General features: G+C 39.8%; 1 protein-coding gene across 4 annotated transcripts in view; it reads right to left on the bottom strand.

Annotated features, from left to right (window-relative positions):
• The window catches only part of abcg8 (ATP binding cassette subfamily G member 8), a 74759-nt gene that overhangs the window by 28021 nt on the left and 27821 nt on the right, over positions 1-18917 (bottom strand). The window contains exons 11-14 of one of the 4 annotated variants that reach the window (XM_087991261.1): positions 18367-18634; positions 13561-13688; positions 11146-11249; positions 1675-1951 (exon numbers count right to left, since the gene is read on the bottom strand). In XM_087991261.1, the coding sequence (XP_087847387.1) occupies positions 1891-1951; positions 11146-11249; positions 13561-13688; positions 18367-18634 (561 nt within the window). In that variant the 3' untranslated portion in view covers positions 1675-1890. Of the gene's footprint in view, positions 1-1674; positions 1952-9216; positions 11250-13560; positions 13689-18366; positions 18635-18917 lie in introns of those variants that run through there. The other 3 variants (XM_087991262.1, XM_043695629.2, XM_043695631.2) reach the window with 3 other exon arrangements.

Raw genomic sequence — 18917 nt, 5'->3', positions numbered from 1 at the left:
TCTTAATTGAATAAATATCTGTGAATTCTTATCAAATGCAATGAAATTTCTGAAAGAAACACAGAAATGGTTATCATCCATGCCATTTTATTTTTGAAGTTTTTACTGTTACACTGGATAAGTAATGTACACTTTCAGAGCCTGGTAACTCTTACTGATTTAAATCAGAATTAGCACAGTATGTTTGTATCTGCTCCAATGGATTAAAGCTATTAGTTTATATTCGTGAGTGGTGCTATTTTCCATCTGTGTACTCCAATTCATGTTTGCAGAATTCTTATTTTCTCAGATTATTTAAAATGGTTACGTTGGCAAAGATGTAACAGAGGCTGTATAATCAGCAATTTAGCAGGACTGTTGCCTCTTATTCTTTGGAATAAGACTGACTTATTCTGGTAAGAAAATGCCCCCTTCAAAGTAGGTATCGCTTCTCCGGGTCTGAGACTTGTCTTGTTCTTATCATCCCAAATCTCTCACCTGTCATTTCCTTAGCATTAGCAATTCAGATCCAGGAATTTGAATATTCTTTTGGGCTGTTGTTAATGTCAGTTGCCACACTCTACAAATAATGTATCATGCATTGTCTTTTATCAGTTTGCAACATTTTACCAATTTGTGTTATGGCAAACTGGTGATGGGGACAAGGCTGTGAACCTGAGAGTCTCGGACACATAGGCATCCAACAGCCTTCATGTATCTGTTGCCAATGTTGGGGCAGAGATTTGGTTTGGGCAGCAGCATTTGTGACTCGGTAATTATCTTCTGGCCATCCTCAACTCACCCAAAATAGGAAAGGGGTGAGAAGAGGTGCTCTTAAAAATAAGGTTGTCCCACTTTGTCCTGGCTGGGGAACTGCACCCCTTCATGGTCAAAAAAAGAAAATTTCAAATTTTGAGGTTTGGCACGTTAGAATACGCCAACAATTTCAAGAGTGACAACCGAGAAAAACAAACTACAAGTATATCACGTGAGCTGTCAGGGCTCCCAATGGATATCGCTGCCCTAAGTGAGACCAGCCTTCCTGCGGAAGGGTAGTCGAAGGAGCAAGCAGAAAGATGCACCTTCTACTGGAGGGGAAAGCCTCATGTTGACCCTGAAAGCTGTTGGCTGTGCTACACACAGCAGGATTTTGGATATACTCCAGAATTCCAATTGTATAATGAAGCGATTATGACACCACACCTCCCGACCACCATCACACACACTGCCCCACACCACACCCACCCTCAATCTCACCCCCACACACTCCACCATTACCTCACACACTGCCCCACACCACTCACACCGACACGCTCACCCCCACACACTCCACCACCATCATACATGATAATTATAGTTATGTGCTTATGTCCCTTGATAAAGCATCAAGGAAATTTTCTGACTTTCATGAAGTGCTCTCTGCCATCCCAAAAGAAAAAAAAATATCCGTTAATTCCAAGATTGGTTGTGACTCTGTCTGAAGAGGAACCATTGGGGAAAATACCAGGGTAAAAAACAATGGAATAGTGTCCTACTGCTGGCCGAATGTGTTCAGTGTCTCATCATTATAGGAAACACACACTTCCACCAAAACCAAACCACACTGAGGCATCCAAGTCTAAAGCACCTGGATTATGTCTTTTGAGTTAAAGACTGAATCGATATCTGTAAAAAGGCATTGTCCACACCCCCATCACTTTATCCAGCTTTATTAATGTAACTACTTACAAGGCATGATGGGAAAGGACGTGCTTCTGCAGCTGTACACTCACAGGCTCCACGTGATCTGAATTCACTATGACATGAGCTACTGAACATGTGCACGTGGATATTTCTATTTTCACAAGGCTACAATTAAGCTTTGCCCTGCTATGTCGGTACACTTGATCCACATGGATGTTAGATTCAAAGTCATTGCAGGAGCAAAATTCCAAGATGAAGGTGATCGTTGTCTTGACTGTAGAAGCAAGATCTAGAACAAAAATAAGCTGCCTTCAGTGCCTGGCAGATCAACCCAAGGTCACAAGTCAAGAAGGCAGCATTGGTCAGCCTAAGGCTGATGTCCGAGGACACATCTGGGCCATTAAAAGCAAACCACAGGAAGAGTGCCTGAGAAATCCAACAGTTTACTGATTGATTGATTGTCACAACATGCAAGGTTTTTGTGAAGTCACCAGGGCCATTGACAGACCAAGGTCAAATTGACAATATCCTTTTTGCACTCCGAATGGTGCATCTCCTCTTAAGGATGTCCATTCCATCTTTCAATGCTGGGGCAAAAAGAAAATCCAATAACTCCTTAACTATGAATCCAGGCTATCACCCAGTATTGTAGAATTCATGAGTGAAGCACTAGCTTTGGGAGAACAGAAGCAAGCAACAAAATGGATGGAAACTAACAATGCCTGTGGCCTGACAGTATTCCACCTAAGGTCTTCAGAATTGATAGGCATTTGTTTATATCATGACTTCATGAAGTCATTTTTAGGATTTGGGACAGTGAAAACTTAATGATCTTCAAGAAAGCAGATGATTCATGCTGTGGATATTATCAAAGCATTTCCCAGAGGTGAAATTCTTACATGCATTGTCCTGAATCACCTGCTTCCGGAGGGAATCCTTTCAGGGACATAGTGGGGCTTTGGACCTTCCAGAGGAACTTCTGCCATGGTCTTTGTCATGAGACAAATGTCAAAACCATCATCAGAAATTCTTCATTGCATTGAGCAAACTGACCAAAGCTTCTCATTAGTAAATCGCAAGTGTCTGTGGCTTTTATAATATAACTCATGAAAGACATGAAACCAATGCCATCAAAAACTGGATCTGCATCAAGCAAAGCTTTCTGAAAGCCCTCATATTATTAACAATGTGTCCGACAATGAACATTGAAAAATTTGAACATATGGAAGGCCCAAGGATCACGAAGCAGGGATTTTTTTGTTCTGCTGAAATCAGGTCATTATAATCGGTCTTTTTTCAGCAGAGAGTGGCGGGAGCTGGGCAGAAGTGAGGTCAGAGCAGGACGCTGTTGGGAAGGCAAGTGATTGCTATTTAAGCACTTAGCTTGAAGCCAGCCTTGGTCTCTGAGCACACCGGTGCCAAGGTGTGGGAAAGAGGAATTCCATTTCATGGGACATTGGCATCAGTTTTGGAACTGGGGGGATCTGTACCGATGGAACAGTCTTCACCTGAACCGATCTGGAACCAGTATTCTAGCGAAAAGGGTAAATCGGATGGTCAGTAGGCACTTAAACTTCTGAGCTAGGGGAAAGGGAAAGAGGGAGTGTGGAGTTAAACAGAAAGATAAGCAGCAGGATAGCATGTATGCAGGTGGGTTTAAGTTCAAGGCAGACTAGGAATGCAACAAAAAGGAAGATAACTAAGAACATCTTATGATTTTCAATATCTCTAATAATGATAAGAAAGTTAGCATTAAGGCACTTTACCTGAGTGCTCGAAGTATTTGTAACAAAGTAGATGAATTAACAGCACAAATTATGGTGAATGATGATGATGTGGTAGGCATCACAGAGACATGGTTGCAGGGGGATCAGGACGGGCAGTTAAACATCCAAGGATTTACAATTTATTGAAAGGACAGAGAGATGGGCAGAGGGGGTAGGGTTGCCTTGTTAGTTAAGAATGAAATTAAATCTATGGCACTGAATGACAGGGTCAGATAATGTGGAGTCTGTGTGGGTGGAGTTGAGGAACCACAAAGGTGAAGAAACCATAATGGGAGTTACGTACAGACCTCCCAGCAGTGGTCAGGACCAGCGGCACAAGATGTACCAGGAAATAGATAGGGCATGTCAAAAAGGCAAGGTCACGGTGATCATGGGGGACTTCAATATGCCATTGGAGTGGGTGAATAATGTTGCCAGTGGATCCAAAGAAAGGGAATTCATGGAATGCCTACAGGATGGCTTTTTGGAACAGCTTGTGATGGAGCCCACAAGGGAGCAGGCTATTCTGGACCTAGTGCTATGTAATGAACCAGACTTTATAAAAGATCTTAAAGTAAGGGAAGACATAAGAGGCAGCGATCATAATATGGTAGAGTTCAGACTGCAGTTTGAAAGAGAGAAGACAAAATCAGATGTAATGGTGTTACAGTTAAATAAAGGTAATTACAAGGGCATGAGAGAGGAACTGACGAAAATAGATTGGAAGCAGAGCCTAGCAGGGAAGACAGTAGAACAATAAGGGCAGGGGTTTCTGGGTGTAATTGAGAACACAGTACGAGGTTCATCCCAAAGAAAAGAACGATTATCCGGGAAAGGGGGGGGGGGGGGGGGGTGGGGGGTGGGCATTGGTTGTTGGTGGATTAGACAACCATGGTTGATAAAGGAAGTCAGGAAAGTATCATAGAAAAACAGAGCGCCTATACAGTGGCCAAGAGCACTGGGAAATCAGAAGATTGGGAAGTCTACAAAAACAAACAGAGGATAACAAAGAGAGAAATAAGAAAGGAGAGGATCAAATATGAAGGTAGGCTAGCCAGTAATATTAGAAGTGATAGTAAAAGTTTCTTTCAATACATAAGAAACAAACCAGAGGCAAAAGTAATCATTGGGCTGCTCCAAATTGCTGCTGGAAGGTGAGTGATGGGAGAAAAGGAAATAGCTGAAGAACTTAATAAGAACTTTGTGTCAGTCTTCACAGTGGAAGATATGAGTAATATCCCAACAATTAAGGAGATTTAGGGGGCGGAGTTCAGTATGGCAACCATTACAAAAGACAAAGTGCTAGAAAAGCTAAAAGATCTAAAAACTGATAAATCTCCTGACCTGGAGACATTGGTTGTGATCTTTCAGAAGTCACTGGAGTCAGGGAAAGTCACAGATGATTGTAAAATCAATGTTGTGACCCCCTTGTGCAAGAAAGGAACAAGACAAAAGATGGAAAATTATAGGCCAATTATCCTAACCTCAGTTATTGGTAAAATTCTAGAATCCATCATTAAGGATGAGATTTCTAAATTCTTGTAAGTGCAGAGTCAGATTAGAACAAGTCAGCATGGATTTAGTAAGGAGTCGTGCCTGACAAACCTGTTAGAATTCTTTGAAGAGGTAACATGTAGGTTAGACCAGGGAAACCCAGTGGATATTATCTATCTAGACTTCCAAAAGGCCTTTGATAAAGTGCCTCACGGGAGGCTGCTGAGTAAGGTGAGGTCCCTGGTCATGGATTGAGGATTGGCTGTCTGACAGAAGGCAGAGAGTTGGGATAAAAGGTTCTTTTTCGGAATGGCAACTGGTGTCAAGTGGTGTTCCGCAGGGTTTAGTGTTGTGGCCGCAGCTGTTCACTTTATATATTAATGATCTGGATGAAGGGACTGGGGGCATCCTGACAAAGTTTGCTGATGATACGAAGTTAGGTGGATAGGCAGGTAGTACTGAGGAGGTAGGGGGGCTACTGAAAGATTTAGGTCAGGCAGGACCAGGAAAGTCAATGTTTCAAGCAAAAGCCCTTCATCAGGAGGGCTTTTGCCTGAAATGTTAATTTTCCTGCTCCTCGGGTGTTGCCTGGCCGGCTGTGCTTTTCCAGCACCACTCTTGACTCTAATTTCCAGCATCTGCAGTCCTCACTTTCACCCTGCAGAAAGTTTTAGACAGTTGAGGAGAGTGGTCCAAGAAATGGCTGATGAAATTCAATGTGAGCAAATATGAGGTCTTGCACTTTGGGAAAAAGAATACAGGCATGGACTATTTTCTAAACAGTGAGAAAATTCATAAAGCCAAAGTACATAGGGATCTGGGAGTGTTAGTCCAGGATTCTCTAAAGGTTAACTTGCAGGCTGAATCCGTGATTAAGAAAGCGAATGTAATGTTGTCAATTATATCAAGAGAATATAAAAGCAGCGATGTGCTTCTGAGACTTTATAAAGCTCTAGTTAGGCCACATTTAGAATACTGTGTCCAAGTTTGGGTTCCACATCTCAGGAAGGACATACTGGCACTGGTGCGTGTCCAGCAGAGATTCACATGGATGATCACTGGAATGGTAGGCCTAACATATGATGAATGGCTGAGGATCCTGGAATTGTATTCATTAGAGTTTAGAAGGTTGAGGGGAGATCTAATAGAAACTTACAAGATAATGCATGGCTCAGAAAGGGTGGACGCTAGGAAGTTGTTTCCATTAGGCGGGGAGACTAGGACCCGTGGGCACAGCCTTAGAATTAGAGGGGGTCAATTTAGAATGGAAATGAGGAGACATTTCTTCATCCAGAGAGTGGTGGGCCTGTGGAATTCATTGCCACAGAACGCAGTGGAGGCCGGGACATTAAATGTCTTCAAGGCAGAGATTGATAAATTCTTGATCTCGCAAGAAATTAAGGGCCCCGGGGAGAGTGCGGGTAAGTGGAGTTGAAGTGCCCATCAGCCATGATTAAATGGTGGAGTGGGCTCGATGGGCTGAATGGCCTTACTTCCACTCCTATGCCTTATGGTCTTATAAATATAAGGGAAATTAAAGTTGAATAAGGAGCCTGTGGGTTGTGGAATATTTTTTGCTTGCTGCTTCCCCATGAGGCCTCCTTTCCCAAAATACGGTCATTTCTCCCCACAGAGGGTCCATTTGACTGCAGCTCCTTCACTGTCACCATCTACTGTTGGAGGTCCTTAAATGATTGCTTGTGCTCCCCTGCTCTGCACCTCCTTTTACGCTGGATCGATTGCCTTTTGGAGTGAGTAATAAATATTGGCTAAATGGAAAGCTCTTGGCACGGAGACTTATGTGGTTAAAACATGTAGCCAACACAAACATATGTGACCTACGGTATCTGGATGACTGCACTGTGATTGACCACTCTGCACCAGATTAGCACATCAGTCATCATATCTTCAGACTTGCAATCAGACTTGATCTGTCCTTGAATGTTGCCAAACAAAGCTCCTATAAACGCAGTTAGTCAAATATTCCACTACTCTATATATTACATTTTATACATATATGGAAAGAGAGACTTATGATAGTTACGTACTTCCCTTGGCAGTTGCCTATCTCAAAACGTCACTTGATTAGGGAGATCCAACACTAGATCAGGTGTGTTGGCTCAGTAGTGCGTCTTTGACACAAAGACCTCCACACGTCAACAATGGTACGAGTAGACACAGTAGTTGTTAGCAAAACTCTGTACTGCAGTGTGACCTGGACTCTAGTGCTCCTATGCATCAATGATAGAGACATTCAGTGGAAAGGACCTTGAATAATAGTGGAGTCCTTCTTGAAGCCAGATATTTGGCTAAAACTCCTACAAAATGAACAATGATGGACTGGACTCTGTACTCTGAATGGCTGAACAGCATTTTCTTTGCCAGGCCCTGCTTTCTGAACTCAAGTGGCTTGTGTTCTAGGGGAAGGAAATGAAGACATAACAAAGGCAGTCTAAAGTTCTCCTTGAAGACTGGCACCATTGACATGAAAAACTGAGAGCAGCTTGCTACAAATTGCTCAAAATGGTGACAGGTAGTCAATCAAGTGCCATCATGTTTATTTTTCAGCCTTTAGCCTTAATGATGTGGCTGAAAAGGAAGCTCTCAAGACCCCACTCAGGATATGGGACAAGTTGCCCCATTCTCCCAAATATTGAGTCACAAGAAGACCCACAGCAGAAGTTTACAACCCTAAATAAACATCCTCCCTGCAATGAGAGACAACTGCTGATTGGAAACAGTGCAGTTATGTGGATTTGGGTGGGCTGGGAGCAAACAGAGATATAAAGTGAGTCCAAAAATTAATAAGTGAGCTTTTCCCACTGCCACACTCAACTTTCTCAAGTATTTCCATCTGATTCCAATCCTTTTGTGGCACCAATGCTTCAAGGTGTTCCTTCTTTCTCAACAATAAAATGGAGGTTTAATTTGACCAGAAGATTATATCAACTCATTGAGTAAATTCAAAGCAGAAAGTAATATGTTTCTCAAGTTTGCTGACATTCAGGGATATGGAAACACAGGAAAATGGCATTGAGATGATGATCAGCCGAGGGCGGCACGGTGGCACAGTGGTTAGCACTGCTGCCTCACAGCGCCAGAGACCCGGGTTCAATTCCCGCCTCAGGCGACTGACTGTGTGGAGTTTGCACGTTCTCCCCGTGTCTGCGTGGGTTTCCTCCGGGTGCTCCGGTTTCCTCCCACAGTCCAAAGATGTGCAGGGTCAGGTGAATTGGCCATACTAAATTGCCCATAGTGTTAGGTAAGGGGTAAATGTAGGGGTATGGGTGGGTTTCGCTTCGGGTCGGTGTGGACTTGTTGGGCCGAAGGGCCTGTTTCCACACTGTAATCTAATCTAATCTAGAAAGGTGCAGCTGGATCAGTGGGCTGCTTAGCTTACTCCACTTCTGAAACATCCTCACAAGATCATTTGTTTCTGAAATGTAAAGTGTTTCTTAAGTTTTATTTTAAATTTGTCTGTTTTGGAGCCAATATTTTTTAGGTTAGGAAGCTTTTCTTTGCTGTTAAATCTTTCTGAATAGAAATAACTCAATTTAACAAAGTGGCCTGAGTATCAGCTGTTTTCTAGCCTCATCCAATTACCAGTCCTGAACTCGGAAAGTGACAGTCAATAGATACACACAGCCTTTGCTATCAGCAGTGATAAACTTTCACAGGACCAATACGTATGCAAAGCAATTCGTATGAATTTCAATCCTGGTGCTCAGAGGTTTTGAACACCATTTTAAAAAAAAAGTGCACACATTAGTTCCCTGATGTAAAATTTTCTGCAATTCATTTAAATGGTGAAGTGGGCATGCTGTTAACTGGGAGGAAGATAGGAAATTATTATTTTAATTTTGTTGTCTTTTTTAAAAATATGTCCCAAATAAACAATGGGTATTTGGCAGCAATATAGTCTACTACTTCCTGAAGTTGTACAATTCCTCAAGTAGAGATTTTTAGGTGATAATTTGCTGCCATCTGCTGGTCCTTCAGTAAATGGCAGCAATTCACAGACTGAGAAGACCTGACATACAATTGTTCCAACTGTCCCCAATCAGTTACCAAAGTCTAAATCAAGGGCCAACAACGTTATTAATTTACAGTCTTTTTTTTAAAGGGAGCTCATAGATGGTTTGCAATAATCCCATTCCCAGATTACTGTCCTTCAATTTTTAAAGTGGCAGCATATTGTTGGTCAGAGTTGAGAGAACATATGTGCCTGCTATTGCCACTCTATGCTGAAATAAATGGAATACAATGTCCCTAACTTCAAAGAGCACAAAAATGTAATTAGCATTTGTCCATCACAACATTTTTTTTTGTCAATTACAAATATTTGATTTAACTTTTATATTTTAACTGAATTGCTTATAGAAAGATCTTAAGAGCATCCCAGGGAAACAATAGTAGAAAGTAATCAACGTTCCTTGAAGTTTATTCCATACCAAATTCTAAAAACAATGGGATGTTTCTGTACTTATTTATCCAATGTTAAACATTTCATGCACCAAACTTAACTAAACAGAATAAAGATACAATCATAATAAATATTATAATGTGTAAGTCTGGTGTCAAACATTCATCATATTAGAAGTAAAAGCAACTTTGCTTTCTTTGCAGAGAATGCAAAACTGCAGAAATCCATCTGGTACACAAACATCCTCTATTCACATTGAATCCCTGTGTATGCATCCCTGATTGTTCAGTTTATATGCATGGGCCTACTGTGAAACTTGACATTCAGACCAAGAAAGGATGAAAGAAGGCCATTAAGCCCTTCAGAACTGTACCAATATTCAATTAATTAATGGCTGAATTTCATTTACTCAATTTAAACACTATTTAACAACTTTTACTCCGTATCTCTTTGATATCCTTGCAATGATAATCATCTGATCTCCATTTTGAATGTGTGTCCCTCAAACCAGTATCCAGTCATTTGGGAGAGGTGATTCCAACGTTTTGATTCCAATTCTTAAATGACCAGGCTCAAGTTTTGTGATATGTCATATTTGACTGCAGTTGAGCAAGTGGATTTAAAATTTACCGAAAAGTGCAGTCTGGATATTAAAAATGACTAGGCTTGGCTGTGAATTTGAGATAAAACAGTCTACCATTGTTCAATGTCTTAGCATCTGGGAGGGGGATGCGAGAAAAAGAGGTCTTTGGTTTTTAGATAGTATCAAACTCCAATGTTTGTTTGTTTCCTTGACATGCTACTGTACTGAACTGAACTGCATTTGTGATTATGTGTATGTGAAGTTTTTTAATTAATGAAGTAAACCTTTGAAAATAAAAGGCTGGGGGTGAAGAGATTGTCACACATCTCTTTCTGGAATATGCCTTTGCAAAGGAAGTCTGGAGAAAGATGCAATAGTTTTTGTCAAGGTTCTTCCCAAGCAGCTCCATGATGCAGGACTCTATGCTGTACAGGCTGTTCCCCAGGACACACACCAAGGCAAACATTGACTGCGCCTGGAGGACCATCAACTAGGTGAAAGACACTCTTTTGTCTGCCTGAAACCTGATGGTCATCCAGAACAAGGAATTCATCCTGATCGAATATTCAGACTGGCACTTTCCAAGGTCCAGGACTCCATGCTGAGGGATGCACTAAAGCTTGGGGTAGCTGCTGCCAAGTTACAGTGGGGAAAGACTACTGTCTGATGTCTTTCTGCCAAAGTTAAATGGGGGTCTGTTTGGTTGTCAGACCCTTCCAGTGCCTCAAATGCGTGTAAAAATAATCTCGTATGTGTAAGAGAGAGCTTTTGGTTTATTGGATACAGTCAAACTCCAATGTTTTTGTTTCCTTGACATGCTACTGTACAGAACCAAACTCTGTTGGTGACTATGTATATATGTAAGATATTTAATGAATAAAATATATATTTGAAATAATTAGAAGCACCCAAATGTATACATTAGGTATAGCCACTCCGTTGAGATATCTGAAGGCAGTGAATTCCTGTGACATTCAGCAGCATCAATTCAAAAAACTTGTTTCAGCAGATCACCAGCTTGTTATTACACTATTATGGATAATGTTAAAAATAATAATGTCTACCAGCTTAAAGCACTATCCAGCCTCAACTCTCTTGGTAAAGGAAATGAGAAATCTTGGAATTATTTGAAATAGCTTCCCTTCGTGTACATGGAGTCTGAAATAGCTGCAGTAATTGTATTTTACCAATCCTGATTTGATTTCTGTTTCACAAACCTTAAAGACACATAATAGAGGACCAGGAATCCAAAACAAATAGCTATCAGGATGAGGTAACACATATACAGTGGCTCTGAGTCCATGTCCATAGATTCAATTATCTAGAAAAAATATAAAAGTAGAAAAATACTAGCTGTCATTGGATCATGTTTTGTATTTTGCACCTAACATATAGAGATACCATCAAAATAATAAAACCATGCAAACATTTGGTAGGCACTAAGCGTTGGTAATTTTGAATCTGTTGATATGATAAGGTTGAATTAAGATTTGACTTACAACAGTTCTGTGCCATATTGCTCCTTTACTCCAGAAAATTGCTCCTTATATAAAATGCTAACAAACAATATTTTTCTCACTAATTGTTTGATTTGATTTATTACTGTTTAATGTACCAAGGTACAACAAAATTGGTGTTTTATGTGCCTTATAGGCAGATCATACAAGTGCATCAGGGTAACAGAACAGATTACAGGGTACAATGTTATAGCTGCTAAGAAGGTGCAGAGAGAGATCAACAACAACAATACTTAAGAGCTCCATTCAAAAGCTTTATAACAGTTTGGAAGGAGCTGTTTTGATGTGTATTCAAAACCTTTTTTTTAGCTTCTGCCCGACTGAAGACAGTGGAAGAGAATATAACCAGGGTGGGAGGGGTCTTTGATTGCATTGGTTGCTTTCCAGATGCAGCAATAAGTACAGATGAAGTCAGTGGTTTGAAGGTTGGTTTGTATGATGGACTGGGCTGGTTTGTATGATGGACTGGGCTGGTTTGGGTGATGGACTGGGCTGGTTTGGGTGATGGACTGGGCTGTGTCCACAAGTCTCTGGAGTTTCTTTCTGAATCCACACTTGCCAGGTAATTTCACACCCCGTGGGGGGATTGGATGTCTTCAATTGATACCCAGGAGCCCCAGAGGAAGCACCCTCCTGTTGCCTGACACTACCCAGTGCAACTAAAGCTGTTTGGCTACCTGCTTGGTATAAGCATCCATCAATTGTGGCGAAAAACAGTGGCAGGGACAGAATGAAGCACAAGGGAGGCTATTCATAAGCCACCTGAGGGTCTGAATAAGTCCAAGGGTGAACTGCCCAATACTTCCACCCTCTCATTAAACAGGAGACAGCTGAAGAGGGGGGAGGTGGGCAACAGACAGGTCATGTGCTGCATCTCACAATCTCCCATTACTGTTTTTAAACACTCCAGTGGGAAACTCTAAATTCCACCCCAAGCGTTGCCTTCAATTAAGGTGAACAAGTGAATGGAGCATATTTAGTAAAGGTACAAATGAACCTACTTTTCAAAAATTATATATTCTGTCCTTGTTTTACATTATTTAAACTATCTTTTGTATTAAATAACAAAACATACACTAATTTATGAGAAGATGATAATAAGACCGGAAGGAATAGGAACAGGAGTAGGCCAGTTGGCCCTTCAACTCTATTGTCCCATTCTATAGAGATCATTGCTGATCCAACATTCATCACATCCAGTTTCCTGTGCTTTTCACACAACTTTTGATTCCTCTACTGATCAAGAATCTCTCTGTCTAAGCTTTAACTGTACACAAGGACTCTGCTCTCACAGCTCTGCATCTGACCAAACAGCATCTCCAGACATGATCCACCAATTGCACACACCTCTCATTCATGGATATTGGCCAATCCTTGACCAATTTACCAATCTTTCACCACAGTCACGGTGCCTCTCTGATCCACTTGCAGGATACTCACAAAGCACAGACCTGTGTTGCAAGGCAATACTATTTGAAAGGCTGAGGTTTCTCTCTGGTACAGGTTGAGTAGTTGAGCGGCACAATGGTATTACAAGTTTACTCAGACAGTTTCCATTATAAATGTTAAGGATGAATATAGAAATGGATGTGCAGCTTTTAAACTATTACACAACTTCACTCACTTTGCGTTAGTAATTAATATATTTGAACTCCAAGACCTTTGGTTAAAATCTAAATATATTCTCTTCTGTTATTCTTACCTTCAAGGTTTACTCATTTAGTTTCTACATTGATTTATAAGTATCACCTCAGCATCTATCTCTTCCTGCAGTACATTCCCTTGCTAATTTGTTTTCTATCAAACAGGTTGATAACATTCCTTCAATGACCCTGCCAAATGATTTATGGAGATGAGCAGCCACAATCCATATCACCAGTTCACCAGATCCTTTCAGACAAGAAAGTTCCTTTGACTTTTATCTTTTGTCTTTTCTGCTTCAAGTTGGCTATCCTTCCAACCATATTCCTTTTAATTCCATATGCCATGGTCTTTCCCACAAATGTCATTATATGATACCTAACCAACTGCAAGTGTTAAGAAACTTCTAATATGGAAATTCTTCCTTATGATTAGCAACAGTTTTGATTGTTTCAATATGAGTTCAATACTTACATCTGTGCCTTCAACTGGAATGGTGATATTCCCTATCGTAAACAAGTATGGATATCCTGTGAATTGGACTTGTATCAGACCTTCAAAACCCCAACGGAGGAAGGAGATTTTGGAAAACCAGGAGGCGACTGTGAGTAAATACAAAAGCATTAAGTTAATTTTCAAATAAATCTCTTTTCTCTCCCTCAGTCTAGGTTGAGAGCACAATACTGGGATAATTTCTCATTCTTGATCCTGTGCCACATCTCTGTCGCTCATGCAATACTGTCTTCAAATACACATAGTCTAGTTGGGTAGGATGTGCGTTACGGACCCATGAAGGAAGTGTTAGCAAGTGATAGAAGGTATTGTGGTACAGTTGTGATGTCTAAAGGAGGAAGGACATGCTGGGCAATTGAAAAAGTCAATCCTTAGATTTATTAGTAAATATTTTGCACTTATAATCCCTCGTTTTGGATTTTCCCAAAAGTGGAAACATTCTCTCCCATATCAACTTGTTCATAACTTTTAAAAACTACTATCAAGCCCCGTCCAAGTCCTCTCTTTTCCAAAAGAGAAAGCACAAACCTTTCCCAAATATCTAAATTAAGGGACCATAGGTCTAATCACTTTTTGTACTTTCTTCTGTACTTCTATAGCCTTTTACTAGCAGGTAAGTAAATCTGTGCCCAGCACTCCACGTGGGACCTGACCAGAATCCTGTGCAAGTGGAGTGTAACTTCAGTACCTTTGAATTCTATAGCCCTGGGAATAAATTTAAATGTTTTGTTAACAGTTTTGCTAGCCTGCTATGCTGATTCCTGATGAAGGGCTTTTGCCTGAAACGTCGATTTTCCTGCTCCTCAGATGCTGCCTGACCTGCTGCGCTTTTCCAGCACCACTCTAATCTTGCCCTACTATGCTGCTTTGTTTACTTGTATCCTGCGATCCCTTTTTCCTCTTTACCATTCACTTCTTTATTTCTATTGCACTTTTTCAGATGTTAAAAATTATCTAAAGTACTTAACTGCCCAAACTACAAGTTTTCCAATAGCTTATGTAGTTCACATTTTCCCTACTGTTAATTGTACCCCATCTGTAAAGTTTTATTGAACTGGTCCTTCTAAAATCTAAATCATTAAATATAAGTGATGAATAACTATAGAACATTACTTTCTACCTTTCTCCAACCTGACTAATTACCACTTGTCCCTACTCTCTACATTTGTTTTTAGTCCATTTGCTTTTTATTCAGCTATTTGTCCCCTGACTTGACATGCCTTAAACTTTATCATGAACAAACCATGAGATACCCTCTGAAAGACTTCTTGAAAATCTAAATACTTGGCATCTATTGCATTATCCTTGTATTCTCTTTCTGCTCATAAAATGTTTGAGGTTAGTTACATATTATCTAGCCTTTCAGAAGCTATGCTAATTTTTATTATAGTTTCTATCTCTAGATATTCATCTATCACATAATAGATTCCAGGATCTTTTCTTACAGCAATGTTAGGCTGACAGATCTATAATTTTGAGGTTTTGTTCAAATTTCCTTTCATTATATAGGAACAACATTAGCTGTCTTCTTGTCCACTGCCATTAGCTCCTCTTATATCGAGCATTGTATATAAACCTGATTGATTGTCACTTGAAAATAATCCACATCAGTATTCTGAAAGATTTCAGAGGTTTGGATTGTATTGTAGTGTCATGAAGTCACTTCCATTACTTATATTGCATGGCATAGATAAAGATGGTATAATTTAGTATTTATTCATTTCTCGGGTCATGGCCACCAGACAACATTCTAAATGTCAATACATAGAATTAATATTAATTTATATAGCTGATGTCTAACAACATCTTGTTTGAAAGATTTATTAGTATAATATAATTGCAAATTTGTCATGCTATAACAAGCAATTAAGTCCTGGGATAAAAAAACTTTATATTACTCTGAAGTAATCAATTTTCTTTTGGCAGAGAAAAACCCACAGCATTAAAATTAATTTTATTTTCACAACAGTAGTCTTGCAGTGTCTGTCACAAAAAGGAAAGTCACTTGGTGCACTGTAAAGCTGTTATTGGAGATAAGTGTTCGATTGTTCTTTAGATTAGGACTCTTGAAATGTAGCTTGTTTGTTATGCTGAACCAAATTTGATCTGGTGTCATCCTTATCATTCTAAAGACTCATGTAAAATATGAGCGAGACTCAGTAGAATACTACACAAAACTTCTTTAATATCTATTTTAATAAATTAAGTGATGCCAGTATATACCAAGGAGATATATATTGTATATCTAAAAAAGAAAAAGCTGTAAATTTAAAATGGAAAATGTACAACTCAGTATCTAAACAAAAACATGTTGATGAAGGATCTCACCTAAAACTTATTACCTTTTTCTTAGATTTTGACCAACCTGTAATGCATATATAATTACAGTTATAGAGTCATACAGCACAGAAATTATCCATGCTGTCCAAGTTTCCTAAATCAAAAGCATGTTGATTAAGGATCTTCCTAAATCTTATTGCCTTTCTCTTAGATTTTGACCAACCTGTAATGCATAAATAATTACAGTGATAGAGTCATACAGCACAGAAATGATCCATGCTGACCAAATCTCCCAATAGTTCCATTTGTCTGCATTTGGCCCATGTCCCTCTAAACCTTTCCTATACATGTAACTATCCAAAGGTCTTTTAAAATGCAGTAACTGTACCTGCATCTACTGCTTCCTCAGCAGTTCATTCCACACACGAACCACCCTCTGTGTGAAAAAGTTACCCCTCAGGTCCCTTTTACATCTTTTTTCTCTTACCTTAAAACACCCTCAGGTTTTAAACCTCCTTATCCTAAGGAAAATATCTTTGTTATTCACTTTATCTGTGCCCCTCCTTGTTTTATAAAACTCGATAAAGTAACCCCTCAACCTCTTATGTTCCAGTGAAAAAAGTCCCAGCCTATCCAGTCTGTCCTTATAACTCAAACCCTCCAGTCTTGGCAACATCCTTGTATATCTTTTCTGAACCCTGTCCAATTTAATAATATACTTCCCATTGCAGGGCAACCAGAACAGTACACAACACTCCAAAAATGGCCTCACCAACATCCTGAATAACCACAACAAGACATCTCAATGGTTTGAGCAATGAAGGCAAATGTGTTAAATGCCTTTCAACCACCCTATCTACCTGTGATGCACCTTTCAAGGAACAATGTACTTGAACCCCTAGGTCTCTCTGATCAATAACACTCAGCAGGGCCCTATCATTAACTGTTTAAGTCCTGCCCTTGTTCATCTTATCAAAATGCAACACCTCACATTTATCCAAATTAAATTCCACCTACCACTCCTCAGCCGATTGTCCCAATTGATCAAGATCCCTTTATAATCTTAGATAACCTTCTTAAAATATATTCCAAATTACCACCAAGTTTTATTTGCTTTCCTTGTCTGTAAATCATCATTAGCTGATAGGCAAAGAATATAAATGATCTGGTGATTAAGGCAGTAGTGCAAGTAAATGTTGGGACAATTGAATTAATATCTATATCAATATGCAAGATAGAAAGCAGTGGTGAACTATGAAAGAATGAAAGATTCCAAGTAAAAATAAACATTGGAAGGTTATTTATTAAATTTTCATTATTTATTAAAAGGTGGACTAATAGCAAGTAATATACGTGTAAAGTGAGAAACTGAGAACATCAACAACTTAGGTTAAAGATGCTAAAGAATTACAAGAAAAATTTCAAGACATAATGGGTGGCACAGTTGCTCAGTGGTTAGAACTGGATACCTGGGTTCGATCCCAGTGTTGGGTGACAGTCTGTATGGAGTTTGCATGTTCTCTTCATATTTGAGTGGGTTTCCCCCAGGTGCTCTGGTTTCCTCCCACAGTCCAAAGGTGAATTAGCCATAGGAAATTGTTTCATAGTGTCTAGGGATATGCTGGCTAGGTGGATTAGCCATGGTAAATGCAGGATTACAGGGCTAGGGTAGGGGGCTAGTTTGGGTGGGACGCTCTTCAGAGGGGTGGTGCAGATTGGATGGGTCAAATGGCCTCTTTTGCTCTGTAAGGATTCTGTAATTATTGACTTCAAGGTGAAGGTGTAGTATGAAGTGGTTTGACCCACAGTTTGGTCAATGCGGCATGTTCTAAAGGAGTGTCTTAAAGGAGGGGCAGGAAGGGAATTCTACAACTTAGGCTCAAGTTACAGCCAGTGTTGGTGGAGTGAAGGTAGAACAGATGCAAGACAGCAAAATTAGAAAAACACAGAGTCTCAGCATTGCAGGCCATTAAGAAGGATACAACGAGGACTGAGGGAAAGATTTGAACATGGCTGAGAGGATTCACCAAAGAAGCCTCCTACCACATCAACATTTACTATGATAGAACATCTTCATTTTCATTTCTTTTACAGCTTAGCTCTCTAGCCTCCCCCAAACATCGTTTCTCTTCCCTGTCTCCTCTATCCCTCACAATCCAATCAAACTTGCACAGTAAGTTAGCCATGAAATTAAATAACATTTTAAAACCATCTACATTTTATGAGCTAACACCTTCCAGAGATGATGGTGGTGGTGGGGTGGTTGGAATAATTAATTGAATGTTTCAACATAAGAACCTTTTGAATCAGGCCACATTTTAAACCAAACAAATGAAACATGATGGATGTAACTGAAAACAAAAATATGATTGTGAGGAACTATGGGGTGCATTACTCAGCAAACTGTGCTCATAGTAGGTGAATTATAATATTATAATATAAAGAATTACTCAAATGGAACTGTGTGGCTGAATTTAAACTTCTTACCTGTCCACATATTCTTTAGACTAATCACAAAGCCTCCTGTTAAGTAGAAAATTGTAAAAAAGACGTTTCCTACGAAAGAAGATAACTGCAGTGTTGGTAGTAATGCTGAGACCCACAGAGCCATTACTCTACTACAATATACCACAAGCCACACCAGCAGAAAGTTCAGGAGGAATGGACTAGCCTCGGGTCTGAGAGCTGCTATCCAGTAGATTGGCACACCGTAGATTATTACAAAAGCACAATGTTCGGGGAGTTCTCCCAAAAGCTGCAGGGTGAAAAGGAAATACTAATTGGTTAGTAACAAATTGAGATTGGAAATTAAATATATCCAAACTTAAATGTGGCTGAAAAGAGATAAAAAGTTGAAGCTTTTCATTGCTCAATAATCAGGACGAACAAAAAAATCAAACATTGAAAGAGAACACCAAGCCACCAGCATGAGAAGAGGGTGCTGGTTGGTTAGACCGTGATTAGCCTGGAGATGCAATTGGATCAGTTAACTGTCAATCTAAGCTCTCTGCTTAACCTGAGAACACATGGACAGACTC

The sequence above is a fragment of the Chiloscyllium plagiosum genome, unplaced genomic scaffold, assembly GCF_037043375.1.
Source record: "Chiloscyllium plagiosum isolate Xiang-an unplaced genomic scaffold, Cpla_swu_hap1 HiC_scaffold_10, whole genome shotgun sequence".
NCBI classification, from domain to species: domain Eukaryota; kingdom Metazoa; phylum Chordata; class Chondrichthyes; order Orectolobiformes; family Hemiscylliidae; genus Chiloscyllium; species Chiloscyllium plagiosum.
Note: the sequence above shows the minus strand (reverse complement) of the source record. Positions and strands in the feature narration are given on the sequence as shown.